This window comes from Eptatretus burgeri, chromosome 6 (genome assembly GCF_056783735.1).
Source record: "Eptatretus burgeri isolate ZD-2024b chromosome 6, Ebu_testis_v1, whole genome shotgun sequence".
NCBI lineage: Eukaryota > Metazoa > Chordata > Myxini > Myxiniformes > Myxinidae > Eptatretus > Eptatretus burgeri.
This window is the reverse complement of record NC_140966.1, coordinates 89,310,388-89,330,033: the sequence shown is the minus strand read 5'-3', so window position 1 is coordinate 89,330,033 and position 19,646 is coordinate 89,310,388. Positions and strand designations below refer to the sequence as shown.

The following is a 19,646-nucleotide window of genomic DNA, read 5'->3' as shown; positions in this document are numbered from 1 at the left end:
TGAGTATTCGTATCCATCTGCTTGTTCACTCCATCTATTTTGCTGTTTATGTTCGCATTCATTTGTTGCACATCCGTATTCATGTTTGCCAGCATGGCGAATACCTGGGCCATGTCGGGTGCACTCAGCTGAGCCGATTCGGCAAGGATCGGGGGGTTTTGGCGGAGAGGGGGAGGGGAGGTGTCATACACCGCGGCCGCCGCCGCGCCTATTTCGGGCTCTGGGTTCAGTTGGGGGAGTTCGTCCTGTACCATAAGCATTTCCTGCTCAGGGATTTCATCCTGGACCATGGATTCGACACATTCTAAATCCATTTCTAATACCCCCGGCTCCCGCTCGCCTTGAGACTCATCTTATTCCTCGTGATGGCTTAATTTAGCTCGCTCGTAATTTGGAGGGAATCGGGGGTCGCTCCTCTCACCCGTGGACCAATTCCCGTGAATTTAGCTGAAGACAGGAGAGATTGTTTTCCCGCTCTCTGACACCAGTGTCGCGAGGAGGGGGATGGGTTTGTGTCCCACGACCTGACACCAGTGTCGCGAATTCGCACCCGCCGGCGTGCGAACGGCCACGTGACTCGAATCGCGGCACGTCGCCCACCGGACGGACAATTCTGTCGTGACCCTCTCGGACTAACGCCGGGAGCCAGTCATGGGTGGGCCTTTCGGCCTCACCACGATCGTGCCAATCGGCCACCCGCGTGGGATAGGGTTGTTCGCCAAACTTGACCTACCTAAGTATCCACGCGGATGGTAGACCGGGCGATCGCACCTCGCCGCAGGTCGACTCCGGACACGGGCCACTTAAGCGATCCGTTCCGTGGTATCGGGATAACCGAGCGGTGTTATCGTTGGCCTCGACGGTTCCGATTAATTATCGGGCGTATTAAGCCCACGGCGAACCCGTTACGTGAAGAAAGATGGAGATTAAATTAAAGAAAAGACGAAGCGAAACGGGAAAACAGTTCAACATAATGCACATTTATTCCGCGGCACACGGAGAGCACACATATACAGCCAAACAGAATGCACATAAAGCAATTTAAAACAACAATGCAGAGCTACGACCGACTACGCGAGCACACGGCAACACTTAACAGTTTTACTTCACCAGACTGGCGCCGACACACACACAAACCCCAAAAGAAAATGGAAGTGCGACTTCCCTGATCCCGTCGAGTCCTCCTTCGACGTCCGTCGACGGGGTCCCGCCTGGCCGCGACTCTGTGCCCGAGCGTGGTAGGCGAGTCCTCTCCTGTGTGCCTCGCGCCTGCACGTGTTGGCCACTTGACGGTACGGACGGGGTTTTGGGGAAACGGACGGGGTTTGTTCGGCGCTCGCGCACGGGTCAACGAAGCAAGGCAAGAACAACAAGCTCCCGACTCGAGCCAGAAGACGACCATGAAGACCAACCCTCGACCAACCACTCACTCCAACTCTCGACCAACCAACCCAACAACCCTCAAGGTCCGTCCTGTCCGCCTTTTGTAGCGCGGGGCTCCGCCCTTCGCGCCACCCCATTTTCGGCCCCACCTCCCTTCGAGCTTCTTGGAGAAGCTTCTCAAAGGGGGGCGTGACCTCTCGCTTTCCCTCCACCCCGCGCCGTGCGGGGGCCGGGGGAGCCAGTCTTGGCTCAGAGCCAGGGAATTATTCCCCCAAAAAGAGGCCCCCACCCTTTCTCACCTTTGACCCCTACGTCGCCCCTCCTCCACACCGAGCACGGAGAACCTCGAAGGGAAAAACAGGCGGGAAAACCCCCGAACATAGTTGTTGGGTTTTTTTTGTTTGAAATAAATGATAGAACAGAAAAAATGGCTAACTCAAAGCGTCACAGCCCAGATGGATCACATAAATTCCCTCTATACAACAGGTTTGGGCTAACTACACATGAGCTTACAGAGATATCTCACCTACGGGACCTGAATGGTGGTTTGCGAATTTCCACAACCATAACAATACATTCATGCTATCTGTCTTTTATCATATGTTGCCAGTGACACCCGTCGAAGACAGGCACCTTTACTAGTATCTAATATCTAAAGATCTTTCTAACCACTGACTCACTGACTGATATTAAAGATTGGTACCTTCTGGATGATGTAGAAAGCTGAAATTTTGTGTGCAAATGCATATCGAAGCCAATACACCGGGAAAAAGAAATCACAGAACTGTCGGAAAACATCCGTAAATGAATGAATAAATAAATGAAAAAGATCCAGATGAGCGACCCGAGACAATGGGGAAGCGCAGTACTTTTGGCTGCTGATGGACATCAAAAGCCGAGACAGCGGGAAAAAAAAATCACTCAACCATTGGAAAGCGTCAACAAATGAAAATATAAATAAATGAAAAAATAATACATGCAGGTGAGCGACCCGAGACAATGGAGAAACATGGTAATTTTGTGTGCCAATGGACATCGAAGCCGATACACCAAGAAAAAACAAAAATCACAGAACCATAAGAAAGCATCCAGAAATGAAAATATAAATGAAAAATAAAATACAGGTGAGTGACCCGAGACGATGGGGAATAGGGTGTTCCACTTTTGAAAAAGTAGTTGCTGGAATGAAGCCCTATGTGCCTATCGATTCCACTAGTGAAGTTAGGTGATCAACCAAAGTTTGAATATTTCCCCGCCTTTTTTGACCGCGGGCCGGCATTTTGAAATTTCAAGAAAAATCCATATTTTTGGAAATAACATTGATTTTTGAATATTTTTTAAAATGCATTTCTCTGCGTTTAGATGGCCGAATGCACTTCAGTAGGCACCATTATGATAGCAAGAACCCGCAAATATTATTCACAAAGTTGTTCCGACATTTTGAGAAGGGGTTGCCATTTTGGAAATTCAGTGAAAATCGTATCTTTTGTGTATATCTGATGAAATATATATATATATATATATATTTTTTTTTTTATTCTTTGTGTACCTGCAGATAAACCTTGACTGACCAATGGCCAGGGCTCCTGTGGCTATGTGGGACAAGTTCGCTAATTACAGGAAATTTTGCGAAAGTGCTAATTCTTTGCGTGTCGTAAATGATATAGCTGAAAGAGGAATTAAGCTAGTGTCTGACTTTATTACCTTGGCAAACTTTGCTGCGAAGGTTATGTTTTGATCGCTGTGTATTTATTTATTTATTTGTGAATGTGTGTGTTTGTTTGTTTGTTTGTTTGTTTGTTTGTTTTTCGCATAACTCCAAAAACATTGAACTGAATCGCAGCAAATTTGGTCGGATGATTGGTTATTATCCGAGAACCATTTTCTTTAGATTTTGCGAGCGATCGGGTCAAAGGTCAAGGTCAAGGTCATGAAAAGGTCAAAATCCTCTTTTTACCATAGCGCGGTCAATTTGTATCCAATTTGCATGCAACTAATGCCAAAATGTTCAGAATTCAATGCCCCATCTTGTGATTTGTGACATGACACAATGACGTAATAACCCTTATTAGCGGTTGGGAGTCAAAGGTCGGGGGGGGGGGGGTCACGACATTGCAAAATGTGCGGTTTTAGTCATAACACGGTCAATTCTTATCCAATTTGCATGAAACCAACACCAAAATGTTGAGTGTTCTGTTCCCCACACTCTAATACCAATTACAAAATTAAGAGTACAAAGGTCAAGGTTGAGGTCATGAAAAGGTCAAAATCGTCATTTTGCCATAGTGCGGTCGATTTTTATCCAATTTGCATGCAACCAATGCCAAAATGTTGTGAATTCAATGCCAAATCTTGTGATATACGATATGACACAAAGATTATCATAACGCGGTCAATTCTAATACAATTTGCATGTAAGTAGATTCAAAATGTTTAGAATTCAATTCCCTATCCTGTGATGTGTAATATTTGATTTCTTATAATGTGGCCAGTTGTCATCAGATTGACTTCACACTGACACCCAAAAAGGTCAGGGAGTTCATACAGAAATTGTACAATGTGGTTGAATCAGTGTCAAACAGCAAGAAATTTAATGTTTTTAAGCCATCATAACACATATGAGATGGCAGATGTGGTATGGAATTAAATACCCTCACAATCAACAGTTTCTGGGGGGGGGGGGGGCAAAATGTGGCGTTGGCGAAGGTATGCGCTCTACTGAGTGCCCGTTCTAGTTCATTTGTGCAATGATGAGAAAGAACGTCAAGCATTGCTACAGTGTGTGGAAGAGCACAGGGAGCTTTACCCAGACTATACAAAACAAACGATATGTTCTCTATAAGATATCTGTGTGGTTGCTTGTTTGCTAGATTGTTATGTTGTCGCATATGAAAACCATGTCACTTAAAACATATTTGGTTGTTCTCATAATTAATTGATCATGCTCTCATTTGTCATTAATAATGTCTTTATGAAAACGCTACTACTGATATTCTGTAAATGCCCAACAATGTGCCATGCAATAATTGTCCAAATATGGGATTTTCAATGAAATTCCAAAATGGCAACCCCTTCTCAAAATGTTGGAACAAGTTGTGAATAATATTTACGGGTACTTACTATCATACTGGTGCCTACTGAAGTGCATTCGGCCATCTAAACACAGACAAATATATATTTTTAAAATATTCAAAAATCAATATTATTTCCAAAAATATGGATTTTTCCTGAAATTTCAAAATGCCGGCCCGCTGTCAAAAAAGGCGGGAAAATTTTCAAGCTTTGGTGGATCACCTAACTTCACTAGTGGAATCGATAGGCACAGAGTGCTTCATTCCAGCAACTACTTTTGCAAAAGTGGAACACCCTAATGGGGAAGCACGGTTCCAAAGCACGGTTCGTATGATTACACATGCGTAAGCACCGCTTTAGAGACATCACCGTGCGAAAGCATGTGTAAGCATACCCCGTTAGTGTGTGTGTGTGTGTGTATATATATATATATATATATATATATATATATATATATATATATATATATATATATATATATATATATATATATATATTTATATATATATATATATATATATATATATTGTTGCGAATTCGCGCCCGCCGGCATGCGAGCGGCCACGTAACTCGAATCGCAGCACGTCGCCCACCGGACGGACAATTCTGTCGTGACCCTCTCGGACTAACGCCAGGAACTAGTCACGGGTGGGCCTTTCGGCCTCACCACGATCGTGCCAATCGGCCCCCCGCGTGGGATAGGGTTGTTCGCCAAATTCGACCTACCTAAGTACCCACACGGAGGGTAGACCGGGCGATCGCACCTCGCGCAGGTCGACTCCGGACACGGGCCACTTAAGCGACCCGTTCCGTACTATCGGGATAACCGAGCGGTGTTAATGTCGGCCTCGACGGTTCCGATTAATTATCGGGCGTATTAAGCCCACTACCAACCCTTTACGTGAAGCAAGATGGAGATTCAATTAAAGAAAAGACGAAGCGAAACGGGAAAAACAGTTGAACATAATTCACATTTATTCTGCGGCACACGGAAAGCACACATACAATTACAACAATTATGCACCAAAAGCAGATGTTACAAAAGAAACACAACAATGCAGATCTACTACCGACTACGCAAGCACACGGCAACACTTACACAGTTTTACTTTACAGACGGCGCCGACAACACATATACTCAAAAGCAAAAGAAAAGGACCACCCTCAAAAACAAGGGGGCAGACGGGGCCTGTGGGCCGCGAGACCGGGTGGAGCCTACCCGTGTCTTGTGATGATCCGCAAATGTGGCGGCGGTGCCCCGACTCCACGCTCCTTCGCGGGTTTCGTTGGCACTGCTTGGAGTGGGGTGGGAACGGGGCCCCCTTTTCGCACTATCTCAGCGCGGGGGGGGGGGAAGGGGGGAATTGTTGATGCTCTGGGAAAAGAGGATAGCTGGCTTGCTTGGGTCCCACGACGAGCGACTCCGCTGTGACCTCGTCGCCGACCGCCGTCTTCCTTGCCTCGGACCCGAGGTATCCGGTCCCCTCCGCAATTCTCCTCAGCCGACTGCCTCCAACCCTTCTCCAACTCAAACTCCAACTCCTCTCCAACTCCGACTGCCTCCAACTGCTTCCGACCCAAAACTCAACTCTTCTCCAACTCGCCTTGACCGAAAAACACTCCGAATTCGCCCCGCGCTCGGCGCTTTATAGTGGTGTAGGAGATCCCATATGCAAATTTCTGGATCAGAACGAGCTCAGGGGTGGAGCCACGCTCGCCCATTGGACGGAGAAAAAGGGGCGTGAATCTCCCCTGATCCTCGAATTTGCATATATCGATTCTACTCCAACGCGCCTGGAGGCGGGGCCAAACCGCCCCGCGCTTGCTGATTGGACGGATCAGAAGTGGGCGTGTATCATTCCTGATCCGACTTCTCCTCGGAAAGGCCGCACTTTGTACCCGCGGCTCGGCGCGCGCCCTGTACGAGTCCAGGACAGCCTGACGCTCGGTGCCCACAAGCGGTGCGGGAATGGCCGCAGAAGGAGAGGCGAAGGTGGTGGAGGGTCTAAAGTGGTGGTCCATGGCCATGGTGACGTTTGGAATGGCGGTGATGCGATTTTTGCGGGAGCGAGTTGTGAAGGTAAAGGTCGTGGCTGTTGGCGTTGTTGTTGTTGTGAAGCGGCGTTGCGGTTGGTGGTTGTTGTGTGATGGCGGTTGAGACGTGGTTGGTTCAAAATAAAGATAGAACAGAAAAACGGCTATCTTAAAGGGTCGTAGCCCGAATGAATCACATTTATTCCCTCTAAACAACGGGTTTGGGGCTAACTGCACATGTACTTACAGAGATATCTCACCTACGGGACCTGAATGGTGGTTTGCGAATTTCCTCAACAATATATATATATATATATATATATATATATATATATATATATATATATATATATATATATATATATATATATATATATATATATATATATATATATATATATATATCTATTATTTTTTTTTCTGCAATGAAACAAGGATATAGAGGAAATATTCTTAAGAAAACCCAAAACGACATGGATGGAAAAAGTCACAGCAGATATAATTTGTGGATGCAAAGATTCTGTGGATTGGCTTTTGCCTTGATCTGAGGTTGTAGAGTATGTGAGATTGTGCGTGTATCCTTTATGTCTGACCTCTGAACATGTTCAATCAAAAGAAGACAACCCCATAACCGCATTTTGCCATTATAATGTGTCAGGCCCTCTCCTTCCCAGAGTGGTAGTCGGTCAGAGTACCTGTCAGAGCTACGTATCATGTATGTTGTGTTCTGTTATTGAAGTGGGAATGTGATTTGTGTGCAGAATTTTTTGTATTGTCCTGCATCTTTCTACTACATTTCTTCCTTTTGTTCTGGAAATTAGGCTTCTGCCTTTATGCAATGGGTTCAGCATTCAGACTGTAAATCAGGCCATGAGGCTACAGTCAACTTTTATCGCTGCAGCTTTCCATTAAAAATATAAATATAAAATTATATTTTCCCTTTCAAGGAACTCAATGCAAGAGGAGGCCATTAGGCTTGAAGCGACTCATTAATTTTTCTGTACATTTTGCCAATGGCGGTAAGAAAGCAAGCGTGCAAACATTATTTGCCAATCAGTGGAGTCCTTCCGGAGAGCCAATAGACATAGCAGATTTTGCAAGGTCCACTCAACGGAGCTTGTCACCCTGGCAAGATTGGGAGCTTGCAAATTTTTCCTTGCAGGACTTTCTCATTTTTATTCCCAAGTCACTCAACATGTCAATATTTAATGGCGAATTTTGTTCGACACCACCAAGATGGGCTTGATTAAACCTTACAAATAGCTTTTATTATATATTTTATTTTATAATTTTTTTAATACGATTACATTTTTATGACTCTGCTGACAAAGTCCCCAGTAGCATTATGTTTTCTGGTTGTCTGTCCATCCATACGTATGTCCGTACATACATAAGTACATCCATGTGAATTTTTTCTGTTTTCTCTGCAACTGCTTATCCGATTGACACAAAACTTTTCACGAAAGGTGCAACTACTCATGTAACATATTTAAATAATTATGACGTCATAGGTCACGTGGTGTGTCAGTCATGTTGGAACAAGGAAAAAAATTTGGATCTCAGTATCTCCAAAACTGATCCATGAAAAAAATTGAAACTTGGCACATGTGAAGTACTTCCCATGGGAAACAAGTGCGATTTTTTTTTGATGATGTCATAGGTGGCTTCGTTACAATGTCATAATTGTACATGTCGAACGCTTTATCCAATCAGTATGAAAATTTTTGAGTCATTTAGGGCTAAATTGTATTTTGGGGGGGGGGGGTTGGGGGGGTTAATGACATCATCGGTCACATGGTTCGGCAGCCATATGTATTTTTAACTATAAAAAAAACCTTCAAAAATCTTCTCCAAAATGGCTGAACAGATCGAGGCGAAACTTTACAGATATGATCGCCTATTCATGAGGAACAAAAAGTTCTCCACCTATGATGTCATGAGTCACATGGTTTGGCAGCTATGATTTTTTGAAGACTAAACCTTTAAAAACCTTCTCCAGAACGGCTTAACAGATCGAAGGGAAACTTCACCCACATGTTCCCGAAGCCTTGGAGATACGAGGGTGTTTACGAATAATTAATAGGTCATATGGTCTGACAACCATATTGCTTTGAATGAAAATCTTAACAAAATCATTTCTCTTGAACCACTTCAATCGATGTGAATCATCACAGTTATGATCCAGTAGTCATGGGGAATATACGTTTTGAATTTCAACCTGATCGGATGCATAGTCTGGTAGCCAGAATTGTTTAAAAATTTGAATCTGGGTTCAGGGATTCAAATCAACCTTGGCACAAGTATGTATAAATCAATGATGTAATAATGTAGGTGGAGGCATATCTGACGACATCAAAGAGTGCCCTTCTAGTTTTAATATGATTCAGGTTCCCTCATCGTGATCAACACTAGACCCAAGCAAAGCCAATGGAAATCTGTAGCAACAAACTTAGGCAGTGTATTATTGCGTCTAAATATCCGTTCATACGTAATTACTCAAAGCCGGGACCTTACGGCCTGAGAGATGATCCAAGCGATCCTTCAAGGCACTGCACTGAATATTACTTGACTTTTACCATTCCACAAGGTCACCGAAATGAGCTGAAATGACGGCTAACAAGCCTGGAATGCAGATGGCTGAAACACGCTTTCTTACCTTTTAAAGGATTTTTTATTTTTTTTTGAAAGCAAAACACAGTGAAGAGGATCGACAAGACTCTGCAATAACATATCAAACCAAGCAAGTCAAAAAGACACAAAAAGGAGAATCTTCTTCTTCTTCTTCTTTCGGCTGCTCCCGTTAGGGGTCGCCACAGCGGATCATCCGTATGATCCGCATAGTGATTTGGCACATGTTTTACACCGGATGCCCTTCCTGACGCAACCCTGGTCGCCTCTTACGACACAGGGATATGGTACATCTATTTTAACCGGGGTATACACCGGCCCAGTATACTGGTACTCATTTCGCCGACCTCGGAAGGATGACAGGCTGAGTCAACCCCCTGGTGTATTAATTCAGTGGCCCAACAGGGCTTGAACTCAGGACCTTTTGGATCCCAAGCCGCTGCCCTAACCACTGCGCCAACACCAGGCTACACAAAAAGGAGAATGGGATATGCAAACTTATATATGTGCAACAATAAATAAACGCTCAAATCCAAACCCATGAGGCGCCACAGATCGCACTTATAGTACAACACAACAAAATTGCAGGTGTGACTTCCCCTTTCTTTGATGCACAGGGTGCATGTAGTTCAACACAATTGTGTCCGCTTTAGAGACCAGGAGAGAGACGGGAACCAGTGACGAGCAGGGCCAGCGAAGGGTAGGCCTTCAACTTGGCCACGCAGTCCCCTTTTGTTGTTTTTCCTCCAGGTCCTCCAAAAATACAGGGTGATCTTAACTTGGGTCAATTCCCCACAAGACTTCAACTGCAAGCGAGCTCTCCATCCTCCTTGCATATGAGCCTCTATTGGGTATCTCCGGTGGAATCACGAGCCTATACTCGTCATCTCTCGTGGACTCTCCTGGTGACTCTCATGCAGGAAGTTCTTTCTCCTCTTCCTCCTGGGCAGAGTCCTCCTCCCAGGTCCTGCCCATGGGGGTGGCCCGGGCCCCTATAAAAATAAATGTACATCTTTTCTTCTGGGATCTACAGCCCACTGTACCACCATCGCTGGTACAAACAGGCCAGAGATCGTAATCGGCCTCGTTGCACACGTACGACACGTGTGCCTCTGCTATGGGAAGTCCACACCTTTCCCCTCCCACAAACAAGACGTTTTGCATATACATCATTGCTATTCACCCTGTCTATAAATTACATAAGCTGCCTCCTCAATGTCACGTGCAACAAACGACTTACTCTAACAGATCACTGTTACATGGCAATCTAACCTACGTGAAACACACGGACCATACTGCACTTAGCACAATCTGGCTATGTATCTTCGACATAACAGTATGACATAACAGTATACGAATGGTGGTGCAGGATTCGACATAACAGTATAATTTGCAAAGGCCTACAGACCTGATATGTGGGCCCACCCACCAGAAAACCAAAATGGCAGCCATATTATTTTGTCTGAGTGCTAAATTTCATCTTGTTGTTTTTAATTTTGTCTGGGTGCAATCGAATGGGTGTCTCAAAAGCCAACACAGGACAGTGAAGTGAATTTCATTTGGTTGGCTCAACAACTACAATGACAACAAATAAATCCTTTCTGCCTTTCGCCACAGCAGATTGCAATCTTCAACACCATTTTAAAGCAATGGTGGGGCAACACCAATAAACCCTTCCTTCTTCACTAACCACTGCAGAGATGACGGAAGGAGTAATCATCAACCAGACTTCATTGAAAAAAAAAACTTCATTGCATTTTAAACGTGAGTGAGATGTATTTTGTTCTGGTTTAAACATCCTCATCACCTGGTTTAAACACCATCATTGTCAACCAGCACACTGAAAGGAATTATCACCACAAGGCCCATCAAGACCTGCACTGTGGTTGCCAATCTCTGCCTGTTATATCCTTTTAAATGCTGGGCATCGAGCAAGGAAGCAGCACGTGTCGTGTTTTTTAAGTCCTTGTTATGACTTGGTCAGGGTTTGAACCACTGACCTCCCAGATTCAGAGTAGATGCTCGAACCACTACACCACCAATTCTGGTCAAATGATTACAGATAGTGTAACTAACACAAGACAGGTCAATCATATAGTTCATATTGTTACGGATTCGCGCCCGCCGGCGTGCTGACGGCCACGTAACTCGAATCGCGGCACGTCGCCCACCGGACGGACAATCCAGTCGTGACCCTCTCGGACTAACGCCAGGAACCAGTCACGGGTGGACCTTTCGGTCTCACCGCGATCGAGCCAATCAGCCCCCGCGTGGGATAGGGTTGCTCGCCAAATTCGACCTACTTAAGTACCCACACGGAGGGTAGACCGGGCGATCGCACCTCGCCGCAGGTCGACTTCGGACACGGGCCACTTAAGCGACCCGTTCCGTACTATCGGGATAACCGAGCGGTGTTATCGTCGGCCTCGACGGTTCGATTAATTATCGGGCGTATTCAGCCCACTACCAACCCTTTACGTGAAGCAAGATGAGGATTCAATGAAAGAAATGACGAAGCGAAGCGGGAAACAGTTCAACACAAAGCACATTTATTCACGATGAACGGAAAGCACACATATTCAATTCCACCAAAAGCACATAGAAAAGGAAAAGAAACACAATGCAATTTTACACAAAAAGCAAATGCGACAATGCAGATCTAATACCGATTACGCGGGCACACGGCAACACTTATACAATTTTACTTCACAGACGGCGCCGACAACACATATCCAAAACCAAGAAAAAGAACAGAGAACCCTCAAGGATGAGGCGGGTCTGAGGCCGAGACCGGGTCGGGCCTACCCGTCTGGTGATGAGACGCGGAGCGGCGATGTTGCCTCAACTCCGCGGGCCTCGCGGACAGTGTCTGGTAGGGGGTGGGAAAGGGGCCCCCTTGGTCGCACTATCTCAGCACGGGGGCAAACAGGAGGGGGTTGCTGATGCTCGGGGGAAAGGAGGATTTCTACTCTGCCTCGAGTCCCGCGACGAGCGTCTCCACCTCGACCAGGTCGCGCCGTCGGCCTCCCTGGTGTGCAGCTCCCGGCACGACGCGAGCACCCCCTCGTCTGCCCTCGCCGCCTCTCCACAGCTCCGTCCTCTTCGCTCCGACTCCAACGCACACGACGACGACGACGACCAACTCCTTCTTGCTTCTTCTTCCCAACTCCACCGGCTGCGAAGTCTTAACTCCCTTGACTTGACGAACGCGGTCGCTTATATAAGCCCCGTGGCTTCGCTCTCTCATCTTTGACCCCCTGCCTTCGACCTTTCACCTCGCTCCCCATTGGCCCGAGAAAAAGTGGGCGTGAATGCTTTTTGATCCATAAATTTGCATATAGCGACCGCCCTCCAATGCCCTGGAGGCGGGGCCAAATCGCCCCTCGCTCACCGATTGGACGGAACAAAAGTGGGCGTGTGTCGTTTTTGATCCGTTTTTGGAGCTGAAAATCCGTGGTTTTGTACACGCTGTTCGGCGCGCGCCCTGCACGAGTCCAACACCGGTACCCACAAGCGGCGCAAGAACGGTGGCGATGCGACGGTTGTGAGGTGTGACGTGAAGCGGCGCCGCGGTGGGTGGTTGATGTTGTGGTTGGTGGTGGTAACAATGGCGGTTGGTCCAAAATAAAGATAGTAAAAGAAAAACGGCTATCCTGAAGAGTCGCAGCACGCATAAATGACATGTATTCCCACTAGACAACGGGTTTGGGCCTAACTACACATATACTTACCGAGATATCTCACCTAAGGGACCTGAATGGTGGTTTGCGAATTTGGTAACCACAACAATATAATGATAGTGTAATGAGGTATGTAACCAATAAATTCGCTAACAACGATGACAGCCTTTTTCAAAAATGAAGTTATTCACAACCAAACAACATGAAGACCAAAAGAGAAGTCCCAAATTGAGTGATACATTTGGGTGGTGCAATACACTCAAATCATGTTAACTCATCAAATGTGCATGTGTTTTGCATTGTGGTGTTGCACTCGGGTTTGTTTTACCTAATCGAGTGGTGTTGTACTCTTCTCCATCGAGAACGTCCAGGAAATCTCCACCAAGCACAATATCCAGGTCTGTGATGTTGAGCAGGACATTCAAACCAGGAGCGGCCCTCACATACCACAAACCTGAGGCAACCAAAACAAATTGTTGACTGCACAACAAAGCAAAAAGTGTTGTGAAAGATATTGCACGAATACAAGTAGATGATTTTATGAGGTAGTCTACAGATTCTAATAGCAATAAATGAAGGAGGGGTATTAGGGTTTGTAATTCCACCGTTTTATGCCTACTGTAATCTCGAGATGGTACCCAATTATTTTGTTGAAATGGTGCAATATTTAAATAAAGCTGCATCATCCCCAGCTCCATCCCCAACCCAACCCCACCACACTTCCCTCGACACCATCTATGAATCCCTCCCTGCCAACAGCAAAGACCTCTTCCTATCTGGTCATCCTTTTTCCATGTTTCTGCTTTGTAGTTAATTAGGCTGCCGTCATGCTGAATGGATGGTTCTCATTCTACTCCACTGTACCCTTTAACCTATTAATGTCAAACTTTCCTCATCATACACCTTGTATCATATTTGCTCCTCTCAACTCTTCAGATCATATGCTCAACAGAGGAGTCATGCAACCTCTGGACAACAATGTGTGAAATCAAGAATCCAACTGGAAACCAAGCATAAACAACACAATTGTCTGTTTTATCAATGCCTTGACAAATGGAGAAAATGGAGATCAGAAAGCACCCAGCACAACTTCCTGTCTCTAAAATCATAACCTATCCAGGCATAACACAGTCATATGAGAGCCTCGACATGAAAAGAGCCCTGCAGGCATTCCAATGAAGGTTTCCTCCAGATTGGCATAAACCTCGAAGCCAACAATAACTGATTGGACCCTACATGACCTTAAAAAGGTCTTCCACGCTAAATGGCATAATATCCAAAAGAGAGAAGGCAGAAAAGACCATGCATGCATCACTATACTCCCAATGATGTAGTTGGTAATCATAATGAATGTGTGCGTGTGAACCTGGAATATGCCAATGCTGTACAAGCTGCCAAGATACACCAAGGTTTATGTTTATACACCAGTTTTCATCTGGTAATGCACATACACTGTCTATTTATACTGTAATAAAATTTTATACCGGGTCATAATCCACCTTTCTGACCCTCTTGGTGTACACTGGACCAAGCCCTTAAACCAGCATGTAATGCTCAAAAAAAATCAACACTTGGAGGGGTCAGGTCAGGTATTGGAGCATGCGCCGAAGCAGTGAGTCACCTCATCCACTTTCTGCCGGTACACCAGGGCACTTCATCTGGCCATCCACCAGGCAGAGTCCCAGCCCATCCCCATCTCCTTGAGATACCAATTAACCTTCTGCAACCATGAAGCACGTAGTTGGCCCATTGGCCTCCTCCAATCAAGAGGCTCCCTCACTGAGAGAATCTGATGAGCAGGATCAGCATCGGGAAAACGAGCCACTTGTCCATCGAGCCGCAGCTGATGCTCACAAACTATACAGGGTAGCAAATATCATTTGGGTCTCTCTCAGCAAATGCTCGTTAGGACACAAAGTCCAACCAGCGATTGCCAAGGATTCTCCAAAGAGACCTGGTACTGAATAAGTCAAGTCTGTCTCAGATCCTTGCTCAGAGTCCAAGTTTCACGTCCATAGACAAAAACTGGAGAACCAAGGACTTAAAGACTCAGACTTTCATCCTCCTGCATTGGTACTGACAGCACCACACCCCATGATCAAGTGAATCCATGACTCCCCAGGCCCGACCCAGACGTCAATTGACCTCTGGCTCACAGCCAGCAGAGACATGAATATCACTGCCAAGGTAAGAGAATCTCTCTGTGACCTTAACACCCTCACCACAGACTGGCACAGACAAGATAACAGCATCCAAGCTATCAATGAAAGCTTGGATCTTAGTTTTCACCCAGGAGACCCATAATCCCAGCAGCTCTGACTCCCCAATCAGCACCTGAAGGATATCCCCCAACAGGATATCCAGAGTCTCTGCAAATGTGACTGAATCATTTGCAAAATCCAGGTCAGAAATCCTGACATTCCCAACACCCAAACGATGCACCGCAGCTGGATGCACTCTCTCAGATATCCTCTCTGAAATCCAGTCCATACAAGCACAGGAAAGTGCGGGGGGGGGAGCAAACATCCCTAACAAATTCCAATAACAACTGGAAATCAGCAAGAGATGGAAACGCCACCATTACAGCACTCTCAGTACCAGAGTATAGTTCAGAAATCTGATCTATCAGCTCTGAGAGCACCCCATGAACACTGAGAATCCTCCAGATTGTATCCCAATTCACTGAATCAAACGCTTTGCAGAGATCAAAATAGGCTGCAAGCAGCCCCTGCCGAAACGCTTGCCTGTGTTTGATGAAGACCCGAAGAGCAACAATATGGTCAATCATTGACATCTTTAGTGTAAAGCCATTCTTCTCTGGGCTCTGGTGCTCAAGCAAATGGTGGCAAACCCTCAATAATTTTCTGAGCAAAAACTTGCCCTGCACTAAGAGCAACATCACCCCTCAGTAGCTGTTTCAATCCTGGTGATCAACATTCCCTTTCCAGAGAGGGACAACAAAGCCCCTCTTCCAGTCAATTGGGATGATGCCTGTGCTCCAAACAGAGCACAGAACGAGTGCAGCTCTTCCACCAGCCTTGAGAAGTTCAGCATGGATGCCACAAATCCCAGGAGCTTGACCCACTTTCAATTGATTCACTGCAGCCTGTGTTTCCACAAACGAAGGTGGTTCACAGTTGATTGGAGGGTCAGCAATAGGGATAGTATCACCCCTGACATCCAACTCGACAGCTGGTGTGTCAGCCTGATAAAGCCACTCAATGTAACTGACCAAACGGGCCTTCACTTCAGGCTCCTCTGTCAAGAGTTCACCACCCTCTGCTATGCAGTGCGCCGAAGGACATGATTGGACGAACACAATCCATTAATTTCTCTGCAAGCCGGATAATAATCATTTGACCACAGGTGATGCCAATCCCTTTCACAGATTCCTCACACTTGGGCCTACTTGTCCGCCCTCAGCAAACATACAGTTTTTGCACTCAGCTCCCTGAGCATCTCAGCTCTTCCATCAAGCCTGGCAATGCAATTGTATTCAGTGTCCCTTGGAAGTTCTTCTTCACCTGGCAGTGGGTTCCAAAACACCCACCTGCAACATCAAGGATGGTAATCTTTAAGGCACTCCACAACTCTTCAGGGTGTCATAAAATGCCCACGTCCACTCGGTTCCCACTCAAACTGATCGCAAACTCCTCAGCTACCCTTTCATCCTTCAGCTTGCCAACATCCAGCCGAGGCTGGGATGGTATATTTCTCTTGCATTTGAACCGCAGCTTCAGAGTTGTTGCAGCAAGCCTGTGATCGGCATTGAAGATCTGAGCACTCCGGTAGACCATGCAACCTCCAGTGATCATCAACGTGAACATGGTCAATCTCCATTGCCGCACCACCAGCATTGGAAAACCACGTTTAGCGATGTGGCTGTGGGCACTGAAACCATGAACCAGCCACCCAAGGTCCACAACATCTTGCCTGATGTCAAGGAACTTAGTGATATTCTGATTCTTGGTTCCAGACCCATGGGGACCAACACATGTCTCATAACCATCCCTATCAGTGCCACGTGGTGCATTGAAATCCCCCAAGACTAGAAGATTATTTCACCTCAAGTAATCAAACACATACTCAAGCACGGCACAGAATGTCTCCTTCTCATTGAGATCACCCACCTCAGACGGAGCATATACAGAGACCAGGGAAATGACATCCACAGAGTAACGAATCCTCAGTCTCATAATAAGCTCATTGACTGGTGTTATCTCAATTATCATAGGATTCAGCTTGTTGGACATTACTACAGCAACTCCCTGGGAATATCAGAGCAACCAAATTAGTTGTCGGTGGAACCACTCAACATGACCTCTCTACTATTCGGTCTCCAAACCTCAAAAAGTGTTGCAGTATAGATTTTCAGACGCTGGAGCTCAGATGATCGACAGCAGAGAAGGGTGATCATTCTCTCTTAGTGTGAGAACATTCCAGGCACCCACTCGATGGGACCACCTCATGTTAACCCAAAGAGACTGCCTTCTGGTGGACGACATCTCTGAAACACACCACAACCCGGAACAGCAGGGCTGCCCTGCGGTTTCCCTCCTGTCATCAAATAATGGGAATCCCTAAGGCTTTGCCCCAGTCCCATCATCTGGTGAGCTGCTATGCGAAGCACAGCTGTACAGGAGTTACTCCTGCTGACCGGGTTCTTCTTAGGTTGATATGTTTTTGTGTATGTTGCGGAATGAAGTGTTTTACAGTGGCCGGAGTGCAAACCCTGCCACCAGTCTCCTAGAAATGGAGGCTGATGTCATGTAAGAGTATATAACCCAACTGCATGACATCCATGGACGCAGTAGGCCACCAGATACGGATGGCCATTAGATTACGAGGAGATCCTCCGCCCGTTGACTGGTTTTGTTTTTAATCCAAGGGGTGTATTATTTCAAAATGGTAACAAGTGCTGGCCTAAGCAGGTTGTAATTTATGCCACCACACTCCCCAGCTTTTCATAACCGACTAGGCTTTCTGTATCATGTATAGTGTGTGCCACTTTGAGATAAAAGCCCATGTCTTATCTAATAGTGACTTATGGTGGTGATCGTATGGCAGCTTAGCTGCCGGGATAACTATCATTTCTTGAAGCACGATTATGTCGCTGATGCAGTGCCCCTCTACCAGTACACACACTGGAACTGGTACTCATTTCACCGACCTCCGGAGGATGACAGGCTGAGTCAACCCCCTGGTGTATTAATTCAGCGGCCGACGGGGCTTGAACTCAGGACCCTAGGATCCTAAGCCACCACCCTAACCACTGAGCCAACACCAGGCTACCACAGTGACTTATGATGAGCAATGTTAGGCTTTGCCCATCACATAGGCATTTTCAGCCTTGTTGAACAAAGTGGCCTTTTCTCGTGACCAGTTTTCCTTTCATAAACTACAGATCACATATCATCTTCATTATTTAATTCTCATGAGGAAGCAACATCATTGTTGCGAGCAAACAAAAAGGTCGAGGGACTATACAGTCAGCCTCCTCTGGGTGTCTTGAAGGGTAGCCCAGCGATGTGAAACTTGAATTTGCTTCCGTGAACACCTTGGGTCCTCCACAGTCCCCTGGAGAAAAACAATATCGAATGAAATAACAGTTAAGATAAATATTATCACACCTTTACTTTAAATTACAATTATCCATAGCTTTAAATTACAATTATCCATGCCACAAATCCATAGCTGTAACTCGTTCTCAGTGTCATAAATAATGGTGGGATGATTACATGGGCAAAAGGTAACTTGACTCATCACACCTGTGGTCCCAGAAACTATCACAGAAACATGAACATTTCATGTCTCCAAAATGATAAAAAGCAAATAAAGAGCAAAATCTTGAAAATACTCCTTCCTCAAAGTTATTTTTGTATCGTTGTCTCAGTTGGGGACTGAGTGGGATGGGTTGGGTATGGTAGATTTAGACTTTAGAGGCAATCGCCGATTTGAGAGATGCTGCGTCATCGCAAGTAAATTCTGCAGTGCTGTCGTTTGAAATGAGGAAGGGGATCATACACCAGAGATTGACTTGACAAGGCATCATAATGACTAGGATGTCGAAGAAGGGTTAGAAAGTTCATCCTTTTGGTTTAGTCTGATTGGATGGAGATTGGAAAGACGATGTAGTCTGACTTGGCTCAGGATGCACACAAACTTGTTACAAGCCTGATGGAGTGACTCTGAAGTTGTCCTCAGTCAGGTTTGCCTTCCATTTTGAGAAATCAAGCCACTTACCGTAACTACAAAATCAGATAATTTAGTGTACCAGGGCCAACATAATGGATGGGATAGCGACAGAGAGGAAAAGATAAACTGAAACATGAGAAACAGTAGGCTTTTAAGGGAGGTGGAATCCTATGCAGGTGGAATCAATATCAGCTGCCTTGATGATGGCAGCCAAATCTTTTTCTGAGAAGGCAGATCGCAGTCGTGACCAGTTGACCTGTGCAAGTACCGATGTCCTGCAATATTTACAAGATCAGAGAGATGTGGTTTTTACAAGAACATGGTGATCAAAAAAGCCAAGAGGGCCTGAGGAGGAAGAGGAGAGATTGGATGGAAAGTTAGTCATCATAAGGTCCAGTAGAGAGGATGTACCATTGCAGAAATCCGAGTTGTAAAGCTTAATGATTGGATCATACTCACAGAATCACAGAACAACTTTGCTGCAATGCCGTGTCTGGTTGATACAGAGTTGACACGCAGCCAGATGGCATGATGGCAGCTGAACTTGCAGCATACAAAGTAAAGAGAGTTGGGATTGATGGTTACATTTTGATTCATGAAAGAGGACAGAGAATTGTAACATGGGTGAAAGTGCAGAACTTTTGAAAAAAGGAA

General features: G+C 45.7%; 1 protein-coding gene across 3 annotated transcripts in view; it reads right to left on the bottom strand.

The window, feature by feature from the left end:
• LOC147025293 (enteropeptidase-like) overlaps positions 1–19,646 on the bottom strand; it is a 381,080-nt gene that overhangs the window by 289,602 nt on the left and 71,832 nt on the right. For all 3 annotated transcript variants that reach the window (XR_015059442.1, XM_085886159.1, XM_085886158.1), the window contains 2 exons: positions 18,285–18,374; positions 13,126–13,251 (listed from right to left, as the gene is read on the bottom strand). Coding sequence is in view for 2 of the 3 variants with exons in the window: in XM_085886159.1 (XP_085742285.1) it covers positions 13,126–13,251; positions 18,285–18,374 (216 nt within the window). In the remaining variant the exon portion in view is untranslated. The remainder of the gene's footprint in view (positions 1–13,125; positions 13,252–18,284; positions 18,375–19,646) is intronic.